General features: G+C 36.6%; 1 protein-coding gene across 1 annotated transcript in view; it reads right to left on the minus strand.

Annotated features, from left to right (window-relative positions):
- The window catches only part of CNGB3 (cyclic nucleotide gated channel subunit beta 3), a 142,906-nt gene that overhangs the window by 29,259 nt on the left and 86,381 nt on the right, over nt 1-27,266 (minus strand). Inside the window, exons 12-15 of the mRNA XM_004276144.2 lie at nt 21,128-21,269; nt 16,528-16,687; nt 12,887-12,984; nt 1,255-1,338 (exon numbers count right to left, since the gene is read on the minus strand). Coding sequence (XP_004276192.2) covers nt 1,255-1,338; nt 12,887-12,984; nt 16,528-16,687; nt 21,128-21,269 — 484 coding nt within the window. The remainder of the gene's footprint in view (nt 1-1,254; nt 1,339-12,886; nt 12,985-16,527; nt 16,688-21,127; nt 21,270-27,266) is intronic.

Below are 27,266 nucleotides of genomic sequence, written 5' to 3' on the forward strand. Positions count from 1 at the left end.
CTGAATAAATGATACTAAAATTTTCTAGCTTTTGACTTATTATAGTTCCATACACTCCCTCCAAAGACAGAGTCCCTTCCTTTCTGCCTTGACTCATGTGAATTCTTTCCTCTACCTGGAATGCCTGCTTCTTCTTTCTCCTGGTTCATGCTGATTCATTTTTCAAGACTTAGCTTGACCAGCATCTTCTCCAGGAAATCTTGCCAGTACCCCAGTGCAGAAGTGTCCTTACTCTGTGTCCTACCACAGCTTGTGCTTACTTCTACCATCTAGCACATTATTTTGGAATAAGTACTTCTTACCCTCACTCATGTGTGAACTCCCCAGGGTTTTGGATCATCTCTCATTTCTTTGAACTGTTCATCCTTCTCTACTTTTTATTTTGATTATTGCCTTCACTATTGATTTAATATCTCAAGATGTATCTCAATGTCCCAAGGTCATCATTCCTTCTCTCCCCCTTTGAGTTAGTAATCAGAGATGTGCAAAATTGTTTATTTTAGAGTTATTTGTAATAGCAAACACTTGGAATTGATTATGATATATTCATAGACTGGAAGATTATGCAGCTTTAAAAAGGATGTTGTAGATTACTTAATAATATGTAAAATGTTCCCATGATATATTGTGACATGACAAAACAAGTTTCAAACATAAGCGAGGTATGGTGCCAATTTTATAAAACAAGCTCTAACTATCCATCAGTCGATATAAAAAGATAGGTTGAAATATATTAATAATGGTTATTTCTGGGTGGTGGAGTTTTTGTCTTTGTGCTTTTATGTGTTTCCCATTTTAAAAATAATGAACATGTATTACTTTGTAATCATAAAAAGCACAGTAAAATTAAAAAAAAATGGCATTGATTATTTACTAACTGGGTGAGCTACATGGAGGTAACTGATAGCTTGCTGAAGACATAAAAAGGGCAGAACCACCTTTCACTTCTGTAACTTTTCCCTCCACCTTAAGTATTTGGAGTTAATGGGGTGTGACAATTGATGATTTACATTTACACAAAGCAACTTTTCAGACCACCCACACTTATATCCTATAAGTAATGAAATCCATATTGTCTTGTTCCATTTTGAACTCTGAGAGCACATTATAGTTTTACAGAATTGTATATCATGATTATTTCCATACTATGGAATTCACCCTGGACAAATTTTGTTTAAACTATTCTCTTGCCTTATATCTGAACTCCTCAGATGTATTTATTAGTCATGCATTAGAAAAATAGCATGAACTCACCTTTCTGCAGACAAAGTCACCAGGTAAATAGACAATGGATTTCAATCTTAGCAACATGTCATAAATCATCTGTGTATCACAACCCTAAAGAAAAAACAGAGAAAAATAATTCTCATAGACACAGCTAAAAGGCCAATATTCCAATTGATTTTAAAATGCAATGGAAATAAACAGTAATAGATGTTGTCTGTGTTAACATTAAAATATTAGTTGCCAGTAGATATGGACTTGTCTTGACCCAGAATTTAGAAAAAAATACCTATGATATGATGGCTAGAATTTAGATCCTGGTTAGATATATTCAGGTTTGAATCCTGTTTCCACTACTTATTGCTATGTATCTATGTATCTCATGCCCTCATTTTCTTAATCTGTTAAATGGGGGTGAAAATGTTACTAATCTCATAATGGTAAAATTTTACTCATATAAAACTTAACATAATGCTTAGTAAATGATAGGTATTAAAGATTACGGTAATATAGTGAACGATTGATTATTAATATATTAACACTGACAGATAAAAATCTTTGCTGAATATTTTTCTTTTTAATAACATCTTTCACACTATTGTTAGATATTATTATTTAACTTTGCAAGCTTTTATGTTTTTCTTCCCGAACTTAATTGTCATCTTCTTAAGGCAGAGTAACTGTACATGAGAGATACAAAAACAATATCTGTTAAACAAATGACTGTTCATCTCCACTTCAATAGTGTAAGAAACAAATTTGATTTATTAGAAAATGTGTCTATATTTGTTTTCTGTCTAAATAATTGTAATTTATCTATATGATAGGCTAAAGAAAAATCTGTAGATGCTTCAAAACTCTCACTTTACATAGCGATTTTGAATCTTCTGCTTTCATCAAATATTTTTATTTTTTCCTCTCAGAGCTGTTAACATGTAGCAGCTTTCCTTTTGTCTGTCCCTTAGGGGAAATTATTATTTTGCAGAGAACTAATCCTAATCAGTAGCAGAGGAAGGAGGCGGAAAAGTAAAGGACCTACCCCCAGTTTGTGGATTGGCTAATCATTCCTTTAGCAATCACAGGTTTCCATAATGATTTTGGTAGCAAACACTTGACCTAGATCCATATGAAATTTAAACCTTGGGGTTGCTTGACTGATAAGGAGAGTTAATGATTTATGATTGAAGTATTTTCAAGTAGCCATGGGTAAGAAGCATTCAGATGAAATTGAAGTTAGAATTTTAAAAATTTATTTGAGAAACTATAGCTTTTGGTTCTCTCGGATAGAAAGAAAGGCAAAAGCCAACAGGAATACCTTCTTAATACAGTCCAACAAATATTCATGAAAGCTGCTATGAGCAAGGCTTTGAACAATGCCCTTGGTGCAATCAGAGATGACAGAGAGTAAGTCTAATTGGGATAAGGTTTTAAGTATACAGAAAAGCTGTAATTTGTGGTAAAAGTTAATCATATCATAAGATATCCCAGGTAGGTATCCATACAACTTTCAAGAGGTGGGGCTATTACTTCTGTCTTGGAGTGGGGATGAGAGAGAGGGGAAGCATCAAGAAGGTGCTCGTGTGGGTGACACAATTTGAGTCATTTGAAGATGAGTATGATTTTTATCTGCCAAGATGCACAAAGGTCCTTTTAGGCATAGTGAAATGTACATTTTCTTTCCTTGTCATGTATTTGTTTTGTGCAAAGTATATAATTGTTATTTATATTTATTTTATCCCTACCATGTCTCATAGGTTATCATATTTGCTAAGGCAAATGACAAAGATTAATTTCCTTCTAAAAATTATTTTGTTTTTAGTAAAAATTCTCTAACTATATGGCTCATGTGCCCTACTTCTTTTAATGCTGTCATTGATTCACAGTAATTTCATTTCAGAAACTGGTGTTCTGATCACTCAGAACTCTCTTAGGAAAAAAAACAAACTGGCTTGATTTTAAGATTCTGCCCACTAAAGAAAGTTAGTGTCCTTGATATTTTACAGAAAATTCATTAGAAATATATTTGGAAGTTCTTAAGCTTAAACATGTCTAGAATATCATTGCAATGAAGGTAACTCTCAATCATTCATATCCATGGAGAATAATAGCATTATAAATGATCAGAAAGAGAAGATATTTTTTAAAAGCCCACTTACATTTACTTTCACAAGCACAGTTTGATGTTTTCGGCATTAACTTTTAATTATAATTTGTAGGCCAAAGTAAAGTTTTCATTCCTTGAACAATTCCTGCTGGAATGAACTTTGATGAAAATTCCCAACTGTATTAAATTGTATTCATAGGAATTACTAATGATTTTAAATGCTGTTTTCCTATGGCAATAATTCCATAAATGTACAAAGATGTGAGTGGCAGTATTATTTTCAGTACTGAAAAAACTGGAAACAACAAAATGGCAATCTGTGGACAGGTAAAAATATTGAAGATTTGTAGGTTGCAATACCATAAAGTGGTTAAAATCAATAAATCAGTTCTTTCTCTCTCTAGATGTGATTGAATTCAACAAATAATGTGGTCTGCACAAAAGCAAGCTATAGAATATATTCATTATGACTCCAACTATGAAAAAATCTGTACAAAATACTACTACCGGGCTTCCCTGGTGGTGCAGTGGTTGAGAGTCCACCTGCCGATGCAGGGGACACGGGTTCATGCCCCGGTCCTGGAAGATCCCACATGCAGTGGAGCTAGGCCTGTGAGCCATGGCCACTGAGCCTGCGCGTCCGTCCGGAGCCTGTGCTCCGCAACGGGAGAGGCCGCAGCGGTGACAGGCCCGCGTACCTCAAAAAAAAAAAAAAAAAAAAAAATACTACCTGTAATTGATGTTTATATAGATAAAAAGTAAAATAAAAATGAGTATTGGAAGGACATCCTTAAAATCATTTTAGTGGCCACCTCTGAGGAGGGAGAAAGGAGAATAGAACTGGCAAGAAGAATTGATGAGACTTTAACTTTTATTAATATTAATAAAAGTAAAGTAAAACACGCATCCCAAGATTGTTTGTAGGAACAAAATCCTCTTTGAGAAGGAACACATTTCATCTTTTCTCTTCTTTCAGGTTAGCTCACTGGCAGAAAGCACTCTAAAGAGACCCAATTAATGGAAGTGTTGGAACAAATTAGGAGATAAGTCTTAAAATAGATTGACAAACAATTAGTACTTTCGTCAGTAGAAATGCCCAAATACTTAAATGGAGAACTGTTAGCTTATGGCTTGGATTTCCTCAGAGAAAAGCATTTAAACCATTATAAATGTGAGTTTTTATCAATGTACTTGCATAGAATATGTATTAGCTATGTAAACAGAACATAGCAGTTGTATGTAATAAAAAAATTACAATTTAAGCTTCACCAACTAAGTGATTCTTTCCCCTAATGATTGCTTTGTGGATAGGTGCCACCAGCCTTGGGGCAACTGTGATTTATGACTAGATCCTTCCTTTCTGTATTTTGGCTTAGTGAAATCAAGTTTGCCTTATGAAGTCATTATGTTTTATGATGTATTTGAGAACAGTTATCTCCTCCCTCCCCCACAAAATGACTATTTTCTTGAGATACAGTGTGCTCCATTATCGTATGATAAAAAAGAATTACATCCCAGGGCTAGCATTTTTTTCTTTATAATGCAGCTCCATTTCCTTTATAGAAGTAATTAGGAAGACTTCTGATTCACAGAAAGAGCCCAGTCATTGTTTCATAAATGTTCCTTTTTTTTGTAAAGTGAGAGTACCTGTGTAAATGTCAATATTAACATTGTATCAACACAACATTTGTATTACATTTTATTTTCTTATTTTCATCTATTTAATTCTTTCATCCTTTCTGTGATGCTTGGCATTAATTAATATATTGTTAACACTCTTGGTTTTTAGATGAGGTAACAGAGGCTCAGGCAGTCTATTGACTATTTCACTAAGGTCACATATGCAAGAGATGTCAGAGGAAGAGACTCATGTGTGTGTGTGTGTGTGTGTGTGTGTGTGTGTGTTTGATCTACATTCTGAGCAACTCAAGGGCAAGATTTGTATATTAGTCGCTTCCATATGCCCAGGGTCCTGCCAGGGCATGGGGCATGCCAGGCACTAAATAAATATGGCCTGATGTATAGAATGAAGTTATTAGAAATTATTCCTTTTTCAACAATGGGAAATTCAGTGCTGTATAAAAACTGTGTTACAGATTTGAATAAGGCTTTTGGAGATTTGAATGAAGTTGGGAGAAATTTTATTTTTATTCAAAACATAACCTATACTTTAGATGATGGGTCCTATACCCAGGAAGTTCTTCTTTTAATACTTGCAAGCTCTGAATGCAATTGTAAAGTTGGTAAAATTTACCTTTGGATGTTTACTTTCTCAGTCCTGAAGGATTCCTTCATTTCTAGGCTCATTCCTCCTTAAGTTCTTCGGAAAAGAACTTAAGATATTATCAGTAATATATAACTCACTGTAACTTTAAGTCACCCTCAAGTATAAACAGTCTTCAGGGCTCTTCTCAGCTCAGCCTTGTTTATTATAAAAGGACATGCTTTGTCACATCTTAAACTCCATTCCCACTAAGCAAATGATGGGTAATATGTCTAGGGCAGGAATTCTGAATCCAGTTACCCATGCTAAAGTCAAATGTGATAAATAATTTGCAAGGTACTATGATGTCATAACTTATTGAATTCTAAGTGATATCAGACCCAACCTTATGCTTAACATTTGCAAACACAAGTAAAGTCATCTCCAACAAGCTTTCCTGAGAACTGACAATAATTCTATTTTTCTAGGAGCCTCAGTATCACATAGTCAAAGTGAGAAGTCACAAGTTGGATGAAACCCTGAGGATGAATCTAATCCATCTTCCTATGATCAAGCACAGCTACACACTGATTTTACCTGTGTGAAAACTCCCCTGTGACTGAATCAGTTTTATTTCTCAGTAATAATAGCAATAATAACAATATAACTTACTATATCCAAGGTATTGAGATAAACACTTTATATGTTTTGAGTCACTGAATTATCACAGAACAGCTAAGGATGTCATCTTATTTATATAGAATTTCCCCACACTTCTGGGAGGCAGTAGAGAGCAGGGACTATATGCGTGCAGTATCTGGGGTACCCCACTAGTGCTTTGGACAGAGTAACTGCTCAGCATGTGTAGTTGAATGGAGTTCATCTGGGTTATAAGTTTATTGTTCAAAATACTTTAAAAAGTCTAGACACAATACCTTATTATGTTTACCACCAGGGTTAAAAATAAAGTTAAAAATGAAATGTAGTAACCCTCCCTGTAATGCTCTGATTTCAGGCCCTTGGAAGGAAATATGTGATTAGGATGTCACTGACAGGGGACCCTTGTGTGAGGGGAAGAAATAATTTTGCCATTCCCATTTCATTCCTGGCTCAGTCTGCCACTCACATACAAAATTCTTTCTCCACATATTTCCTATCACTGAAGTCAAAGCCTTTCCAGGCTCTACTTGCCATATAATGACAATGAGTCACAGATCCCAGTGAGGTGTCCTGTTTGGGATGGGTTCTCCATTTTTACCAAAGCAGCGTATTGTGCTTTCCTTGACAGACTGGTGGTACCAACATTCCCATTTTGGTGTCTTTCCTTTCCATTAAGCAGGGCGCTCTTTTTCAGTTTCTAAAGGATGCAATTTAAATTCTAGACACTAGGTGGCGCAACAGAACTTTTATTAAATTTTCTCTTATTTCTGGTAATTTAGTGGTAGAGGCAAAATGTGATTTCCCTAGCATTTAATTTGATAAAACGTATTTAAAAATCAATATAAAAATAATAAATCATCAGAAATGAGGGGAAATTGCCCAACCTCATAGAAATGAATCACTCCTTGTTAGGTTAATACTTGAGCTTGGGCTGGAAAAACATGCAATCTGAAAGGAAGAGAATTATTTTTGTGAACAATTTTTAAAAAATGACTATTCATCTCTAAGCTCTTTAGAAACTCTGATCACCCCATGTAGAAGTAGCAGATCTTACTAATTAACCATAGTTGATTGAAGCAAAGTTTTGGTGAAATTCTGTGACTTTAATTCTACCTGCTTTGATTAAGAGGGAGGAAAAAAAAACACATGAGATTCAAGGTCTTTTCTTAGTAGGAGAATAGCACAGTCTGTGTGAAATTAGGTATCGGTGTGAAACTAACTGGCATGCCAAGTCTAAGTCTGTGAAAATCACCAAAGGATGGCCTTGAGCTTACATTGCTTTTTTTTTTTTTTTTTTTTTTAACATTACATTGCTTTTTGACTCTAGGGAAAATTCTCAGCGTCTTATCACTTATCCAGACAGGGCTGGTGGAGAACTGAAAGGTGGCTTCATTGAAGGGTTAAGACTGTAGACTGTAGCATAAGAAAAATCAGTGCTCAAACCCTGTCCCGTTGCTTCTAGCTCTTTGGCCTCAGTCAGGTAAGTAGTTTGTACTTTCTGTAAAATGGGGTTGGGGTTGGGGTGGGGGTGGGGTGTTCATAAACCTTTTCTCAGAGGCTTGCTGTGAGAATTAATTGAGAGAAGGTAACAAAGAAGAAAACACAGTGTAGCACACAATGAGAACTCAGTAAATAGCAGCTATTAGGTTTGAGAAGATACAAGTATCAATTTTAAAATTGGGGGGACTTCCTTGGTGGTCCAGTGGTTAGGACTTGGCACTTTCACTGCCGTGGCCCTGCGTTCAATCCCTGGTCAGGGAATTAAGATCCTAAAAGTCATAGAGTGCGGCCAAAAAAAAAAAAAAAAAAAAAGGAAAAAAAAATTGGTCTTAGCAACAGCTTGGTTTCTTTGACAATTATATTCCGTACAGCTTGACAGTGTTTGGGGGGCTGTGACGGTTAACTTTGTGTCAACTTGGCTAGGCCATGGTACTCAGATATTTGGTCAAATACAAGTCTAAATGTCATTGTGAAGGTGTTTTTTTTTTTTTTTTTTTTTTTTGCGGTACACGGGCCTCTCACTGTTGTGGCCTCTCCCGCTGCGGAGCACAGACTCTGGACGCACAGGCTCAGCGGCCATGGCTCATGGGCCCAGCCGCTCTGCGGCATGTGGGATCCTCCCGGATTGGGGCACGAAACCGTGTCCCCTGCATCGGCAGGCTGACTCTCAACCACTGCGCCAGCAGGGAAGCCCGTGAAGGTATTTTTTAGTTAAGATTAACATTTAAATCAGTAAACTTTCAGTAAAGCAGGGTACACTCCGTTATGTGGGTCAGCCTCATCCAATCAGTTGAAGGCCTTAAGAGAAAAAAGTCTGAAGTTCCCTGAGGAAGAGGGAATTCTGCTTCTAGACTGTCTTTGGACTTGAGCTGCAACATTAACACTTCCCAGGTTCTCCAACATGCTGACCTGTCCTGAAGGTTTTAGACCTGTCAGTCCTCATGATTGCATGAGCCAGTTTTTAAAATAAATCTCTCTTTCCCTGTCTCTCTCTCCCCCACCTTCTCTCTCTCTCTCTCTCTCTCTCTCTCTCTCTCTCTCTCTCTCTCTCTCTATATATATATATATATATATATATATATATATATACACACACACACACACACATATCTCACTGATTCTGTTTCTCTGGAGTACCCTGACTAATACAGGGGCCATGTGAGTATTGGGTATAGCAAGGTATATGGTGACAGTACTGGGAATGAAGGATCATGGACAGTATGGACCTCCTTCATGTAACATTGTCCATATTATAATTTGTGATACTCCAGCATTACTTATATTACTTTTGTTAAAGCATTAGGATACTCACTGTTCCACTAATACATAAACAAGTTTCACAAGGCTAAAAGGAAAGAAATATAAGCACATTGTCCTTTTTGGAGTATTAAAAATGGAATACAATGCACAATTAAAGTTACAGACATATTTCTGGAAAAACTGAAGCAAGTTTATTTAGCATAGAATTATTATCTGGTGCTGCATTGCAAACAAATTCTACTACATCTATATCCCTTCACAAATTTACAAAATGGAGAAAAGTCCTTGTGAAATTTTTGACTGAAGGTCCAAGATACAAACTTAAAATATTCTTTAGGACATCTTAAACTAGGTATTTGTGAGTTAAATGATTTTCAAGTACCTTTAACTTATCCTAATCCTGAAGATTGGGAAGACACAAAGCATGCCTGCTAGCCTCCAATCTTGGTGTCAGATCTCTCTGTCTCTTTCTCTGTCTCTCTCTCTGTCTCTTTTTTCTGTCTCTTTCTCTCTCTCTTGCTGCCTGCCTGCCTTTTAAAGATCTGGAAGATTCATTTTCAGGGAGAATTCAAGATATGGAGGCTTTCAGCAGTTGAGTCACCCTTCTTTATTATCCCTGGATATTCTGATTTATTCAAAGTGTCCCCATTTTTTGTCTTTATAAAACTGAAATCTGTGCTGTCGGTTTCCTCCTTTCCAGCTTCCTTGGCCTATAGGATTGGGCCCACACACTATAGCCTGGCTTCAGTTGACCTTTCTAGATTCATCTTTTGTTGTCACCCCATGTTTTGGTCCTAATGAGTGATAATGAGGCTCCTGCCCGGGAGCCTCCCCCTTTTCACTCTGAAGCTTCCTGAGCATCCTCTGGGCACACACGCTCCAAAGGTTTCCTCCTTTGTGCCTCAGCCCCTTGAGGCCATAGGTGGCTCTCAGTGAACGGTGACTGAATCAGAAGCAACACGAGTCAACTGGGTATAATTTATGAGGTAAGCATATAAGATCCCTAGTCAGCATATTTCCTCCCTAAGAAAATAACAAATTTGTACAAACCACTAAGACTGTCTTAGCAAGATTTAGAAAAGAAATAAATTTAGAAAGCTTCCATACCTGCTTATTTTCTACTTCATTTGGCTTTAGGTAAAAAAATAATTTTTTCATTTAACAGAAATATAAATGGAAATGGTTTCTTTCTGGAAGGAGCTACATCTTTAATGGAAATGTCAGGAAAGAATGAATCTATATTTATGTACGTTAGCAACATGTGAAGATTTAACATTTTTTTCTCAATCAGATGTTGCTGATTTTATGGATTTCCAAAAATATATGTAAAAACAAAGGAAAAAACTCTGAGGTTGAAAACTGATAACTTCCCAGATCAGAGATAACCCCATAAAAGTCACTGGTATATAATTTAAAGCTTTTATTTTCTTTAAAATGTAGCTGGTTCTCACTTATTCTCATTTATTCTCAATTAAGCTAGTCCTTAAGTTGTAAAAAATTTTATAGCATTTAAAAATACTGTTAATTTAGCCTTGTGGCTTTCATACCTTTTTTGACCGTAACTTGTAGTAACAAAGACATTTACATTGTGCCCAGTACACACATAGATATGTATATGTGTATTACAAAAATAAATAACTGAAACAAAAATTTTGTAATACAGTGCTTACCCTTACTTATGTGTGAGGCACTCTGATATTTTCTTGTCTACTTTATATGCTGTTTGTGACCCATTTAATTGAATTCATGATCCCTAAATGAATTGCAAGCTGCAGCTTGAAAACCATTTATCTAGATGAACCTGTTAACCAAGGTAGAAATCCCTTTCCCAGTCTCCCTGGTGGAAGAAAACTGTTTGAATACATTCCGTGGTGCTTCTACCTCACCAGAGCTTCCACTGTGGCACTCGCACTAGAAATTGGGAACCACTTTCCAATTAGGAAACTCCTTTCCTATAATCTCCAGGAATTGACCCCAGGGCATCCTCCCTCCCATCCCCTCTCTTCCTTCCTAAGGCCGTTTAGGACACTGTACGGTAACCTAACATCGAGGGTGACTCTGCCTAACCATTTTACCATACAGAGTCTGCTTCTTCATCTTGCCCAAAATGGTATCGATTATGTATTTTCAAGGCATATCTTTCTGTCTGGGTTACATAATAGGGGATAATATCTAGTCCCTAGCTTAAAATCCATCAATATGTTGATTTGCCCAAATTTATGGCTCCAGCTTGGACCTCTCCTCTAAACTCAGATTTATTTATCAAACTGCCTACATGACATTCCATCTAAAGTCTAACTCTCACCTCAAACCAACACATCCAGAAACAGTCTATTTCTACCCTCGTCACCCTACGCTTACTCTAAAATTTCCTATTTTGCAAATGGTATCTTTGTTCCTCAGCTTAAATCCTGAATCATCCTTCATTTCTGTCTCTCTCTCCCTTCACAAAATCAAACAGCAAAAACTGTGGGCTCTTCCTTTGAATACATCCAATATTTGGCCACTTTTTAACTCTGCTCCTACTATTCTGGGTCTGATCACCATCATCCCTATAGACGTCTAAAGATGTTATCCCTCTTTGGCCTCCCTGACTTCCATATTTGCTCCACAGAGCAGGAAAAAATCCCTTTCAAACAGATCTCAAGTAGATCATCTTCTGCTCAAGATCTTTAGTGGGTTTTGCATCTCAGAGTACAATCCAAATTTTATGCTACAGCCTCCAAAGCCCTCCATTAACTTGCCCCCTGACTCATCCTTCCTGTTTTTACTTTCCTCTGACTACTCTTGCTTTACATCACTCTGCCTTTGCTCCAGCCTCCCAGATCAGGGCTTCATCTTGTCCATCCTCCTGTAATATTCCCTCTCTGTCTATCCCTCCTCTCCCACTCCCAATATCTGCATAGCTCACTCCCTTGCATCCTGAAGTCCTCTGCCCAGATGCTCAATTGCACTTCATTAGAACAGACATTTCATGCCCAGTACCTCCCTCATCCTCTTTAATCTGTTTAATTTTGTTCATAGCATTATCACCTTCTCACATATTATATATATTTTTTTCATTCCTCTCTTTTGGAATTTAAGCCCCATGTGTGCAAGTATTTGTTTTTAGAAGTTGAATTCCTAGTGGCTAATATGGTGCCTGGAACATAGTAGGAACTTAATAAATGTTCGTTGAATGAATTAATTAAATAGACGAATCAGTAAATGCCACACACAGAATAAGTGTTAGGTGAGAAAAACTTCCATATAGTATAATGCATTGAGAAGAGGGCAGAAAATTAAAAACATTCAAAACATTAAAATTTTCTTTGCTATACATTTTTTCTTTTAAAAAAAACCCTCTAAATTTGAATTTGGCCATGTAAAAAATCTAAATCCTAAGCATTTGTATTGGAGACATGATTAGGCATGATTCTCTGACTGTCAGGCCAAACCAGAGCTAATCTGGGGCCTGATTTGCCATGCATTGCCAAGGCATATTCGTAAATGGGAGATGACATGTGTAGTAGCAAAGATATAGAGCTGTAGAATTTAATTATATTTAAATTAATGCAAGAAGACCTTGAAGAACTCTTCTTCTTTGACACCAGTTAGGAGAGAGAGGCTTCTAAACAAGTCATCTGCTGAAGAGAGATCCGTAGTTTATTTGATTCTAATTTCACATAAATTCTCTAGATTATTTTGATGTTGTAAACATAAAGGCAAAAAACCCATAAATGCTGTATTCAGCAAGAGCTTTTTTGTTTGTTTTGGGTTTTTTTCCAATAAGAATAATAGTTTATTTTATATCAGAACAATGGAGGACAGATGACAGGGAGACAATATAGTGTAAATGCTCAAAGAACAAATTATCAACCAAGAATTCAGCAAGAGCTTTGATTTTTACAGAGTAATTGATACGGTGCCTTCCTATGAATTGGAAAAACACTTGCCTTGAACAAGTCGACTTTGCTGATGATGCTGAAGTTCACATCAATGGTGAGGGCTAACTGCATTGTAGTTGGCAGTGTCTCAAGTAGGTCAGATTCATCTTCATAAAGATAAACACATCAATCCATAAAGGAGAATAATTAAGGAAAAAACATCAAAGTTCAAGGACAATTAAAAAAATAAAGGAAACAAAATATCAACTCTTTTTATAAACAGCTGCATCACAGTCTATATTTTCATTGCTTCTATTGGACATACATACTTATCATAATAGCACTATTACTTGCATGAAAGAAAAGAAGTATTTTCAATATTGGTGACATAATAGTTCTGAATAATTCCAGAATTTTGTGTTTGCTGAAATTTTAAAGCTTAGTGATGATGGGACAAAGGCTAGCGAACAAACTGGGATGGGAAAAGGATCTAGTTCCTATCTTCTGATTCTGCAGACCAGCCCTAACAACCTAAGGATGGCAAAGAATAATGAATACTGTGTAGCTTACAGAGTCCTGTCATGATCTTATTGGACCCTCATGACAACCCTAAGGATAAGTATTCTTACTCCTACTTTCTGGAAAGAAGAAACAAAAGGGGAACTGAAACTCAGAGAGGCTGTAAGTGATTTACTCATCTGTGCATAAGTGGTGGGTGGCTGAGCTGGGAGTGGAATCTAAAGAAGAAATCTGTTAAGTGAGTAAATTCAAATTATTGTTATTTACTTGCTTATTAACTCAATGAACTATGTGAATACATTAAAGATTTTTCTACACGTGAATTAAATGATGGGCCTTCAGGCTGATAAAATGGTCCATGAATAAAACTGCCCATTTTTAGTCTGCAGTATATTATGGGTTTCTGAGAGCTGATTACTTTTGATGTTTTCTTGCATCCATTTTAGAAAAGAAAAAAAATTTCTATACTATATCCTTATTTTGATTCCAACATGGGTTCTAAATATGAAAATCTTTTCTATAAAAACACAGCTCCTTGTTTCCAAGGGTTTTTTTTCTCTAGTTCCTTCCTAAATGAAGGAGTTGGAGCAGTGTCCACAGGGACAGAGGGAAGGAGCCTGTTACTGCCCCTCTTCCTCCCTGCTTGAGATGTCCGCAGGAATAGCTGTGTATGTTTAAGAAAAAAGTTTGTTGTTTTTGTCATTTAGATTCAGGAAGAGGTTCTAAACCTGTGGTTGGAACCTCTTAAGACTGGCAGAAAGGAGAAGATAAGGTCCTACCGTCAACAACCAGTGATTCTTACCTGCTTCTAAGAAACTTTGTTTTGTTTTTGTTTTTTGAATTTTATTTTACTTAGTTTTTATACAGCAGGTTCTTATTAGTTATCCATTTTATACATATTAGTGTATATATGTCAATCCCAATCTCCCAATTCATCACACCACCACCACCAGCGCCCTGCTACTTTCCCCCCTTGGTGTCCATATGTTTGTTCTCTACATCTGTGTCTCAATTTCTGCCCTGCAAACTGGTTCATCTGTACCATTTTTCTAGGTTCCACATATATGCATTAATATACGATATTTATTTTTCTCTTTCTGACTTATTTCATTCTGTATGACAGTCTCTATATCCATCCATGTCTCTACAAATGACTCAATTTCATTCCTTTTTATGGCTGAGTAATATTCCATTGTATATATATGCCACATCTTCTTTATCCATTCATCTGTTGGTGGGCATTTAGGTTGCTTCCATATCCTGACTATTGTAAATAGTGCTGCAATGAACATTGGGGTGCATGACTCTTTTTGAATTATGTTTTTCTCTGGGTGTATGCCCAGTAGTGGGATTCTGGGTCATATGGTAGTTCTTTTTTTAGTTTTTTAAGGAACCTCCATACTGTTCTCCATAGTGGCTGTATCAGTTTACGTTCCCACTAACAGTGCAAGAGGGTTCCCTTTTCTCCACACCTTCTCCAGCATTTGTTGTTTGTAAATTTTCTGATGATGCCCATTCTAACTGGTATGAGGTGATACCTCATTGTAGTTTTGATTTGAATTTCTCTAATAATTAGTGATGTTGAGCAGCTTTTCATGTGCTTCTTGGCCATCTGTATGTCTTCTTTGGAGAAATGTCTATTTAGGTTTTCTGCCCATTTTTGGATTGGGTTGTTTGTTTTTTTAATATTGAGCTGCATGAGCTGTTTCTATATTCTGGAGATTAATCCTTTGTCTATTGATTCGTTTGCAAATATTTTCTCCCATTCTGAGGGTTGTCTTTTTGTCTTGTTTGTAGTTTCCTTTGCTGTGCAAAAGCTTTGAAGTTTCATTAGGTCCCATTTGTTTATTTTTGTTTTTATTTCCATTACGCTAGGAGGTGGATCAAAAAAGATCTTTCTGTGATTTATGTCAAAAAGTGTTCTTCCTATGTTTTCCTCTAAGAGTTTTATAGTGTCCAGTCTTACATTTAGGTCTCTAATCCATTTTGAGTTTATTTTTGTGTATGGTATTAGGGAGTGTTCTAATTTCATTCTTTTACATGTAGCTGTCCAGTTTTCCCAGCACCACTTATTGAAGAGGCTGTCTTTTCTCCATCATATATGCTTGCCTCCTTTCTCATAGATTAATTGACCATATGTGCGTGGGTTTATCTCTGGGTTTTCTATCCTGTTCCATTGATCTATATTTCTGTTTTTGTGCCAGTACCGTATTGTCTTGATTACTGCAGCTTTGTAGTATAGTGTGAAGTCAGGGAGTCTGATTCCTCCAGTTCACTTTTTCTTTCTCAAAATTGCTTTGGCATTTGGAGTCTTTTGTGTTTCCATACAAATTGTGAAATTTTTTGATCTAGTTCTGTAAAAAATGCCATTGATAATTTGATAGGGATTGCATTGAATCTGTAGATTGCTTTGGATAGTATAGTCATTTTCACAATATTGATTCTTCCAATTTGGGAATCGCATTGTAATTTGCATTCTGAGGGCAGTAGCTTTATTGGCTTCTCAGTAGCACTAATTCCTAGTTTTATATGGTGAGGAGCAAACTAAAAGTTGAATCTGATTATTGTCAACTAGCACATTAACTTACTTTACATCTTTAGTAAACATTATTTTTAACTCCAGTGTTATAGTCCTAATAGTAGACACCATGAATGATTAAGGGACTATTAGAGGAGACCTGTAGCAGGTTGAAAATGGCTTGAAAGATTGCTGTTCTGAGTACTCACTGTGCTCTGGGAAGAGGATGATATCACAGAGAGAGCAAGGGTTTGGAGGAGAACAGGTGCATGTCTCAGTTCCGTTTAGGCCATTTGTCTAAGGACTCTGTGTCCTTGGCCAATTTTTTCAGTTAGGAGCTGCCATTTCCTTGTCTCCTAAGAGGGGGTTGATGACACCAAATTTTCCCCATTTTTTTTTTTGATGAAGATTATATGAGCTAATGTGTGTAATATCTAGCATCTGGTGGGCACTGAATAAAATTTAGCCTTTGCTCTTGAAGGATTTGCATAACCCGTAAGTTATGTCTGAATATTTAAGGAAAAAAAGCCCATGGTATTAAATTAATGCTTTAAAGATTATTTGGTTGTTTCCCAATCTTTTTCAAACCCAGTTAGTTGCCATTGCTGCCTTATAGGATTTTCATTATAGGACACGTTTTACAGGGTTTTAGTCAGTAATTTGCCGTGCTTACCTAGCATTCTTTGAGAGTCCCATGTATATTTATACCAAGTCCTGACCCGATTCTGCACAATCTTAGGAATGGAATAAGTGTTCATGTAGGCAATGGTATGATCCATGCAGGTGCGGAAGTTGCTCTGATTGGCTGTAGCTGCCCCAATTACATCTTGCATCTAAAACCACAAACATGGTCACTCCACACCCAGCAGAGGAAGTGGCAGAGTTACTATAAGCCCAGTTGAATTAAAAGTTCTCACATGATACATTCTATTGTAATCCCTGACTACTTGATTTTTAACACACTGATATTGGGTCCTACTTTCAGCCATTTACCTATAAAATATTGGGCAAATCGTATCCTCTTTCTGACCCAGTAAGGACAATAGAACCTGTTTTACCTACCATGTGAGGTTTCTGTGAGGATTCAGTCACATAATGCATGTGACTGCACACAATCTTCTTTGCAAACTTGTATATTACTGCAAAGATGTTAGTTGATATTTTAAAAATTATATAGCTGTGCTTATGCAAGAAATGTGCAAAGAAAGTTGAGCAATTACCTGGCAGAACGGCTAGTCCATTTTGGTGAGTCTCGCTTAGAAAGCATCCTTCATAGATTTTGCAGTGTGGCTGGCTATATAGACTCAATTCATCACGAAATTGCAACCTCTATACTTCCCTTTGTGTTGCTTAGACAGATAGAATCAAATCTCATTATGCTTAAGGCATAGTATTCAGCAGAAGTTGAAATGTACTGAAATTACTGAAGCATCATCTACTGCTGTGACAATACTTAAGGAACTGTCAGGTTTTAGTTCTCGGATGTTTATAACTCAGCCATGAAAACCCACTCTAGGTTAAAAGCTGATCTTTAAGGTCTCAGCACAGAAAAGATATATAGCTTGACTCTTCGTCTCACATAGAGGGAAGCAAGTGGTTGTAAATTTGCTTTGACTATGGGTTTATAATACAGAGGAAAACCTGGGCGTCACTTTCGCTCATTCATTCTAGTAGCTGAGCCTTTTCTGCTTATGGAAAAACTACTCATTTTTTGAGATCTAGATCAAATGGCTCTTTTATTGTGATGCCTTCCTCGGTTTCCATTTCAGAGTTAATAGGTTCTTCTGCTTGTCAAAAGTGTCTGCCGAGTAGCTATGCAGAGAGTCAAACTGGATACTTTTTCAGTTTCTAACCTACTCCTCGAGGGCTGTTCTTCAACAACCTCAGTTCCTAGATCTCCTTTTTCCAAGCCATTTCTGACAGATGATGAACATTACCCAATCACCTAAGGCCTTGAGAACTGGGAGATCAGAGATTGGGTTGGGAAAGTTAATAGAGTTTTAAATTGGGATCCAAGGACAATTAAAAGTATTATTGATCAGTGTTGGGGGCGGATAATTTGTAGTGACAGTAATCTGAATGTTTTATGTGCAATGCTGAATTTTGATGGTGCAGATGAAGAAGACATATATTCTATGATGTGTGTTCCAGATTAGAGGAAGAAAAGGTCACTGTCTCTGAGTTGTATGTGAGAATAGAATATTGCAGTTAAAATGAGATGATCACATCCAGGGTGTAGTTCTTGGCGTGGTTATATACGGGAATTTTGAACAAGTGGAGGTTTTGTCCAGGGCTTTCTTACTTTCATTTCTAACTGTTCTCCTTCTCAGCACCTTTATTTAATTCACTGTGAGAGTTAAGGCACAAATCTCTATCTCCTGCCTCAATCTTTCTTTTTGGCTCTAGTCCTACATGTTTAGCGGCTTGATATTTCTTGTTCCTTGGGTCCTCAAAGTCACTGTAGGGCTTCCCTGGTGGCGCAGTGGTTGAGAGTCCGCCTGCCGATGCAGGGGACACGGGTTCGTGCCCCGGTCCGGGAAGATCCCACATGCCGCGGAGCGGCTGCGTCCGTGAGCCATGGCCGCTGAGCCTGCGCGTCCGGAGCCTGTGCTCCGCAACGGGAGAGGCCACAACAGTGAGAGGCCCACGTACCGCAAAAAAAAAAAAAAAAGTCACTGTAAAGGCAGATGCAGTGTGGGGTATAAAGCTGCCCTTTCAAACTTTCATGTGAATATGAATCACCTGAAGATCCTATTAAAATGCAAATTCTGACTCAGTAGGTAAGGGGTGAGGCCTGAATTTTGAATTTCCCAGGTGATGCTTCTACTGTTAGTCCAAAGACCACTTTGAACAGAATTTTAACTGGAGCTGGACATAGTTTTTAATCTTGTAAAAATTTCCTTGGACATAGTAAGTGCTAAATACATGTTAGATTTTACTATTTTTATCAATATGATATGGCCTTATCATATGACTATGAATTACATGTATGAATTAGGGTTGCCTCTTAATCTCTTTAAACTGGGGTTGACTCAACAGCAAAACTGAGAAAACATTGAAGGGGGTCTGGCTACCTCACATATATGTTATAAAAATTTATTAAATAATATGATTTTTGCCATTTATATTCAAATTAATTGCATTTCTCTATAAACAAGCTTCCTATTTTCTTTTTAATATTTATTTATTTATGTATTCATTTGGTTGCACCGGGTCTTAGTTGCGGCAGGCAGGCAGGCAGTCTCCTTAGTTGTGGCATGCATGTGGTGGGAATCAAACCCAGGCCCCCTGCATTGGGAGCATGGAGTCTTATCCACTGCACCACCAGGGAAGTCTCCGCAAGCTTCCTATTTTCAATCACTGTTAATGTAATCTCCCCAGGCAGTAAGACTATAATTTGTACTTGTAGTTTTTAACTGCTTCGTGTTCATTTTCCAAACCTAAACATTTTCTAAATAGAGTTTCCTTTACAGTCTCTCTCTCTATTCGATTACCATGTTCAGGCTGAAGTTGCCATATCCCTGAGCACCATGTTTTTTTATTTTCTGTATTTTGATTCTTTGATTTCTGGGACTATCCCTCCCAGAGTTAGCTGATTCCTAAAGATAACAAGCTACTGGGAGTGTGCCTTTCATGTGCAAAATAGCCAACCCTGAGCCCATACTCCCAACAGCCTTCTTTATTGGGCTCTCATATTCTAGGCTACTATCCACCTGCCCCAATTACTCCAGGGCCAGGTACCAGACAACTAGAGACAGTCCCTACACCCCAGAGCCTGCTGAAATTATCCGAACTCACCAATCTTAAACCCCCTTACCCTGCTTGATCAGTTCCTTTCCTTGTGCCTCCCTATGTAGCCCTATTGGCAAGGTGTGACCCCCTCTTCTTGGATCTGTTTGTATAACAGACTGTCTTTTCAATGTAAATGGTCTCCTGATCTGTTGGCCTCACCATCCATAAATGATAATAAAACCTACATTTTAAAACTGTACGACCCTTCCAATTTATATTATATTTGATTAATCTTCCTTAAATCTCTTATTTGTTAAAAATTCTTCCCTGGCTGATTTCCCATTGCCCTTAGGATAAAGTTCAACATCTTTAATTTAACATTCAGAGCCCTTAAAATATCTTGTCCTTACATACATCTCTAACCTTATTTATAGGTGTCCTTCACTCCCATCGTTCCTTCCGGTACTTCTTCTATTTTCTCAAACGTATCTTGTGCTTCATCATTATCTTTCACACACTGTTTCTGATTGATTGAACTGTCTATAACTACTGAATCCTATCTGGTTTTTTAAATACATTCTCCTCTATGAAACCTCCTGGGAAGCTTCCCTTTTCTGACCTAATACAGAGCTTTCAAACTCTCCTCTGGAACTTACCAAGGATAGCAGCCCCTTGACATTCATGGATGTAGGATTTGAGTTATATTTGTTATCAGCTTCAAATATTATAATGAATAGTTTTCATTGCTAAATTTTGTTAAAACATGAGTTTTATTCATACCACTGTCAGTGTGGTGAGTGGGAACCGATAATTTATCTAGTGGTAATAATCATTTTGTGATTTTGTCTAACTATTTACCCCGTACACAAATCTCAACATGGCTTTTGCTCTCAGACATATAATATGTAAAGTACCTTACAAGGAAGTATAACGTCTAAAGATGCTATGCTGTGAGCTTTTTATTTCTTGTGAATCTGGGAATTTACAAAGGTGTTGGGCTCTATCCCTTGCAAATGGCATCTACCTTGCAATAGAGTTATTTGGGTATTTGTTTTACTTTCTTACTAGACTGTGATTCCTTGAGAATAAGGCAAGGAGATACCATAATAAACGTTTATGAACCAATGATGTTTTAATTAAATTAATTTAGACAGCGTTTGGTAGCCTCTGGTTTAAATGACTTTTGAAGTTGATTTTAAGCCAGGGATTTTATGACAATATTTGAAGTTTAAGTAAAAAAAGAGAGCTTCTAAAGTTTTCAGGAAACACCAAATAAGAAGTTAACTTAGAAACGTGACCCTCTGAGAGTCTAACGCAACACTCATTGTGTACAAGTCTTGTGAAAAATTTGATGGTTTAAAAATTGAAAGGCAATGTTGATCTATTTACATCCCCATTCAATTCATCAAAATAGATGGAAATTAGTGAAAAAAAAAACCCACCAGATAGATTTTTATTTTTTCTCTGTAAAGTTTATAAAGACTTGTTAGACTTTCAAAAATGACAGCATTGTATATCCAGGGATTCACATCTCAGTTTACCTGACCAATTAAGCTGGAGAACACAAAAACTCCAGAAAAAAAATTCAACAGTTGAAAAACAATTTCAAATGAAGTTTGTGGTTCTGGAAGGCCCCCAATGGTAATTAAAGTTCGAACTGCCCAATAATAACATCTCAGATACCTGTGAAAAGAGAAGATATACATTTTGCTCTTTACTATAACAGTAAAATGCCACTATGCTTGGGAATATAGATTACTACTAGATTTTAACATATTTCCTGCTAATCGAGATTTTCTTTCTGTAGGCAGCATTAGCAAATACCATGTATACTAATGTAAACTTCTTTTTTAATGTAAACTTCTTGATAAACATTGTGAAATGACTAAACAAACCCAAGGATGGTATTTACTAGCTGTTCCACTTATTTCTCGCTGCAAAGCAAATCACCCTAAAGTTTAGTGGTATAAAACAACAACTATTTTACTAGGCTTATCATATTGTGGGTCAGGTATTTTGTAAAAGGCCCCCCAGAGATGGCTCATCCATGCTCTATGATGAGTGGACCCTCAGGTGACTTGAATAGTTAGAGAAAACTGGGAGGACTTGATTGAGGCCAAAGTTCTGAGGCCTTGGTTCTAACTGTTGACGGGGTTCCTCTGTTCTCCATGTTATATCTGTTTGGAATGCCCAGGGTATCTTCTCTCACAGTCTAAGCCTGGGCTGGAATGGTTGGAACAGCTGGGGCTGGCTGGGTATTTTCATTCGGTCTCTCCTTATGACTAGCTTGGGCTTCCTTACAGCATGGAAGTCTTAGGGTAGATGGACTTTTTGTCTGGTGGCTGGTTTCCCCCAGAGTGATAGCAGCCCAGGCAGTAGCTATAAGGCTTCTTATAACTCAGAAGCCCTGCAATGTCTTAATCTCTTGCCATGTATATTTGCCAAGAAAGTCCCTAAGACCAGCCCAGATTCAAGGGAAGGGATATTTGAATATAACTCTCAATAAGAGGAACAGTAAAGGATGTGAGGCTACCTTTAAACTACCCCACTAGTGATTAGTGAGGAATATTGTAGACATCAAGTGTGTTTATGGAGATGGGAGAGCCCTTTACAGTTTAGAACCAGTTATTTTTTACTGATGGGAAGTAGAGCAAGTAGGTATATACTTCTCTATTTTCTACTCATATCTTATTATGTTATTGAATATATAAACCGTGGCAGAGACAGAGGAAAACTGAGTTATATCTTAAAAGGGGAATTACTCTTGGGTGTAATAGGTAACTTATCTAGAAATTTAGTATTGAAGAAAACCAATTATGGTCAGAAATATACTTGGTAAAGATTCTGTACCTAACTCGTGCAGTTGCAAATGGAGAGACAGATCATAATAGCCCAGATGGGAAGAACATCATGAACCAGGGCAACAGAAAAGAATATGATAAAGATTAGGACAGAACATATAAGATTCACTTAGCTATATTTGATCAAGGGTTTCATGTATCCAGAGTGAGGTGGGAATAGAAGTTAGTATTACAACCCCATTGTATATATATATATTGTAATTTTGGTACACAATTAGGTATACTACTGGGTATATTCCATACAGCTCTGTTAACATGGTCTGGATCAGACATTTCCACTGAATCCTTGAAGAAAAATATCCCATATATAGAGACCATCTTCAGATGTTGTTACAGAGAGGCATTTGGATTTAGTGGGTTCCAGCTAGCTATTCTAGTTTCCAGAGTAAACACAGAAAAGCAGCACTTTTTACAGAATCCTGCCCTAGTCAGGCTTTTATTTCTTGTCTGGGTGTGCGACATAAACATTTGCAATTTAAATAATGGTACATTTGTCTTTGAACAAGGATGGTCTTTTTCTTGTGAAAATAGATTACAATTTTCAGATCTTCAAATACTAAGAATTTGAGGTTTACAAAGAAAGAATCAAACTGCAGTTAAAGTCAGTATTCAAATAAAAACAGATCTAGAAAGAAATCACTTGTTTTGATATTCAATACCTTTCGAAGGACCTGAGTTTTTGTTTGTCTGTTTGTTTTACCTGGTAGATATAGGAACAGACAAAGAATTAACTCTTTGGTAAGGTTTGAAACCTCTGTGCCAAGAGAATAAAAATATTACTACTCTGCAATAGTTTTTCTAGCTGGCTTCCTTAGACTTACAAATATTATAGTGAACTTGATGTCAAAGAGAACCACCTTGAAGAAGTATGGAATGAATTTTATGGATTGCATTTTAACTTTTCAATTCCAATTTATAATTTCCTGTTACCTGATTTAGTGTTATCACAGGTCCTGGACCTGTGGGTCTCTTTGAATTAAGGAAATTTATTGACCCCAATACAGCCCAAGAGTGAGACAGGGACCAGATTCTCTCCCTACATGGCAATTCCATTTCAAGTGTTGAGATTACTATCCCCTACAAAGTCCCTCCAGTGTTAAGAAGAGCAAACACATGAATTACTTTCTCTCATTTTCTTATTTATGGATGTTAGAAAATAGCAATTAAATGTAGAACTTAGGCATTGATTTTCCAAATCTGAAGGGTTAGCCTCAAACTATTTTTTCATACTGAAACAGTCTGCTATGTTAATTGGAAGTTTTCTGCCCGGATGCTTTGAGGTTTATTTTGGGATTCTTTTCTCAGTCATGTCTTACAGCCAGACATGCACAACCAAAGGTAAGATTTGTAATTTAATTAGATGGCATCTTATTGATTTTCTAGGATTAGCTTAATTAGTCAAGTGTATCCACCTCTAATATTTACATCCTGGGCAGATAGATCTTTTCAAGGAGATTCTGTCTGGCCGATTTAATACATGAGCTGTCTTACAGGCTCTATATATACAGCCTCAAGTTAAAGCACTAAGGCAGAACTTGACATAAAACCATAAAAAAAATTTAGTGTGAAAATAGAAATTCTTCCTCTGTGAAACAAATGCAGCATTAAACTTTTCCCCCAACATTTTGTTTTGAAATATTTCAAACAAACAGAAAAACTGAAAGAATTTCACAGTGAGCACCGTATATCCACGACCTAGACTCTATTATGAACATTTTACTCTACCTTCTTTGTCACATATTCCTCCATTTTCCATCCATCAATCCATCTTATTTTTTGGATGCATTTCAAAGTAATTTGCAGACAGTAGACACTTCCTCCTAAATACAGTACTTCAGAATATTTATATATATATAAAACTCAGAATGTACTTCAGAATATATATATATGTTAGAATATACTTCAGAAAAAAAATATATGTACTAGAGTTAAGTATTGGTAAAGAGTTATTTTAAAATTTTGAACATACATTGAAAGCACAAATCTTAAGTATACTATCTGATACTATTTGATGAATTTTGACAAACCCGTACACCTGTGTAACCCAGAAACCCATCAAGACAGAGAACATTTCCATCACTCCAAAAAGCTCTCTTTTCCCAGTCAATCCCTGCCCGCACAGGCAACTACTGTTCTAATTTTTTTCTGTCTCAGATGAGTTTTGCCTGCTTTAGAATTTCACACAATGAAATTACACAGTATATACACTGTTGTGTAAGATGTCTTTCACTCAAAATAATGTTTTTGAGATTTAGCTGTGTTTTTGTGTGTATCAGTACTTTATTCCTTTTTATTGCTAAGCACTATCCCTTGAATGACTATGGCACAGTATGTTTATCCATCTTCCTGTGGATGAACACCTAGGCTGTTTCAAGTTTTTGGTTCTTGTGAATAGACATTCTATGAATATACTTATATAATTTTTTTAGACATATATTTTCAGTTCTCTTGGGTAAATATTTAGGCTTGCAATTTTTGTTTTTAAGGTAGGTGTTATATTTAGTTGTAAAAGAAACTGTCAGATTTTATCCCTCCAACAATGTATGAGTTCCAGTTCCTTCATATTCTTACCCCAAGACTTGGTACTGTCAGTCGTTTTAATTTTAGCCATTGTGGTGGATGTGTAGTGGGACATGCAACTTTTAAAAGTACCCAATTTGATACTTTATGAATGGACTTTTAAACTACCCCAATCCATCTTAGTTCTAGGTTTCTGTAAATTTATCACTGAAGACATCAAATATGGAGGAGAACGGTCTCATTAGAAGATAAACTCCTCAAAGACAGGTATTACACAATAGGAGTGTAATATATTTGTTAAATGACCTGAAAGAATAAGTGAAAGGTTATGCATACTTAGACTTAAGAACATAGGAAGGCTATATCCGTGAGCACATCTATGCTCCCCTTCTATACATGCTGCCAGCTGCCTTTCATCTCCCTTCTGGTCAACTGAATTCTGCTGTTCTGGAGGTTTTGTTACATTTTTCTAAGTGTCTAGTGTAAAGACCATTCTTTTTTTTTTTTTTTTGTCAGTGTCTGAACTGGAGTATCTAGGGGACCCTGAGTTAATACCTTCATCTACCCTGGTCTCATCTTCCTCCTGTGTAAAAAGAAGGGAGTAAGTTATCCTAATTTTCCCTAACACTAAGATATGGAGATTCTGACTCTTTCTCCATCCCATCTAAAGTCATGATTCCCATGACAAACTTGCTTGCTATTTTTACTCTTTCTTTTGACGGTCTATGTGTTAGGGATTGAGGCTAGGTATTTGCTAAGAGGTTTGTGCACGCTGGGAAATTTATGTCAGAAAATAAATAAATTGGGGTATATATGGATTAAGGGACATTGGGAACATTTCTGGGTACCTAATAACCTTAACTACTTATGTTTTCCTTTTGAGCTAAGTAAGCCATTTCCTACTTTGTCAAATTCCACAGTCAAATGAAGGATGCCATCTACTTAGTATAAATGAAAATGACTTCTTGTCTTCTATTGAAATGAACAGACATTGTTATTCTGATGAGGATTAATAAAATAGTAATAAATGACTCATTTTAAATGCTCACAATGCTCCACTTATGCCCCACAGTTGCTGCATAATTCTAACTAGGAGAAAGTTTACAAGTCCAGTGATTTCATAAGCAACCTTCAATTTATAGGTCATCAGAAACCATCACGAGGGTTAACTAAAAAAATGCTTTAAGCTTACATGGTCAAAGGGTAATATGGAATAATAGAAGGGGCAGGTGATGCTTAAAAACTGTGGGAAAATGTAAGTATGTTAATAACTGCCATTTGCAAATTATCTTAAAATACATATAAATGCTGCTTTTAAAGACATTTTATTTGTAAGGATGTGTCCCTGATAGCTGGTAACAGGATTATTGGACCTTTGGTTTTAGGTGAGAACCCTCCTGTCTAAAGCAGCAGAGAATGGGGGCTGTATCATACCAGTGCTATGAAATGTATTGAGGCTTGCTTTTTGGCCTAGAAAATGACCACTTTTTGTAATCTTTCCATGAGTAATTAAGAAGAATGAGTGGTTTCTTTTTCCAAGGAAGAAATGCAGATGGCCTATAGATATATGAAAAGATGCACAACATTGCTAATCATCAGGGAAATGTAAATCAAAACCACAATGAGATATCACCTCACACCTGTCAGAACGGCTATCATCAAAAAGAGCACAAATAACAAATGTTGGCGAGGATGTGGAGAAAAGGGAACCCTTGTACACTGTTGGTGGTAAAGTAAATTGGTATAGCCATTGTGGAAAACAGTATGGAGGTTTCTCAAAAAGTTAAAAATAGAACTACCATATGACTCAGCAGTTCCACTCTTGGGCATATATCAAAAACAAAAACTAAAACACTAATTCAAAAAGATACCTGCACCCCAATGTTCATAGTAGTGTTGTTTACAATTGCCAAGATATGAAAGCAGCCTAAGTGTCCATTAACAGATGAATGGAAACAGAAGATGTGATACACACACACACACACACACACACACACACTGGAATACTAAGCCATTATAAAGAATGAAATCTTGCCATTTGCAACAACATAGATGGACTTGGAGGGCATTATGCTAAGTGAAATAAGTCAGACAGAGAAAGACAAATACTGTATGATATGTGAAATCTAAAAAATACAACAAACTAGTAAATACAACAAAAAAGAAGCAGACTCACAAATATAGAGAGCAAACTAGTGGTTACCAGTGGGGAGAGGGGAGGAGGGAGGGGTGTTATAGGGATAGGGAATTGAGAGGTACAAACTATTATGTGTAAAATAAGCTACAAGGATATATTGTA

This window comes from Orcinus orca, chromosome 17 (genome assembly GCF_937001465.1).
Source record: "Orcinus orca chromosome 17, mOrcOrc1.1, whole genome shotgun sequence".
Classification (NCBI taxonomy): Eukaryota; Metazoa; Chordata; class Mammalia; order Artiodactyla; family Delphinidae; genus Orcinus; species Orcinus orca.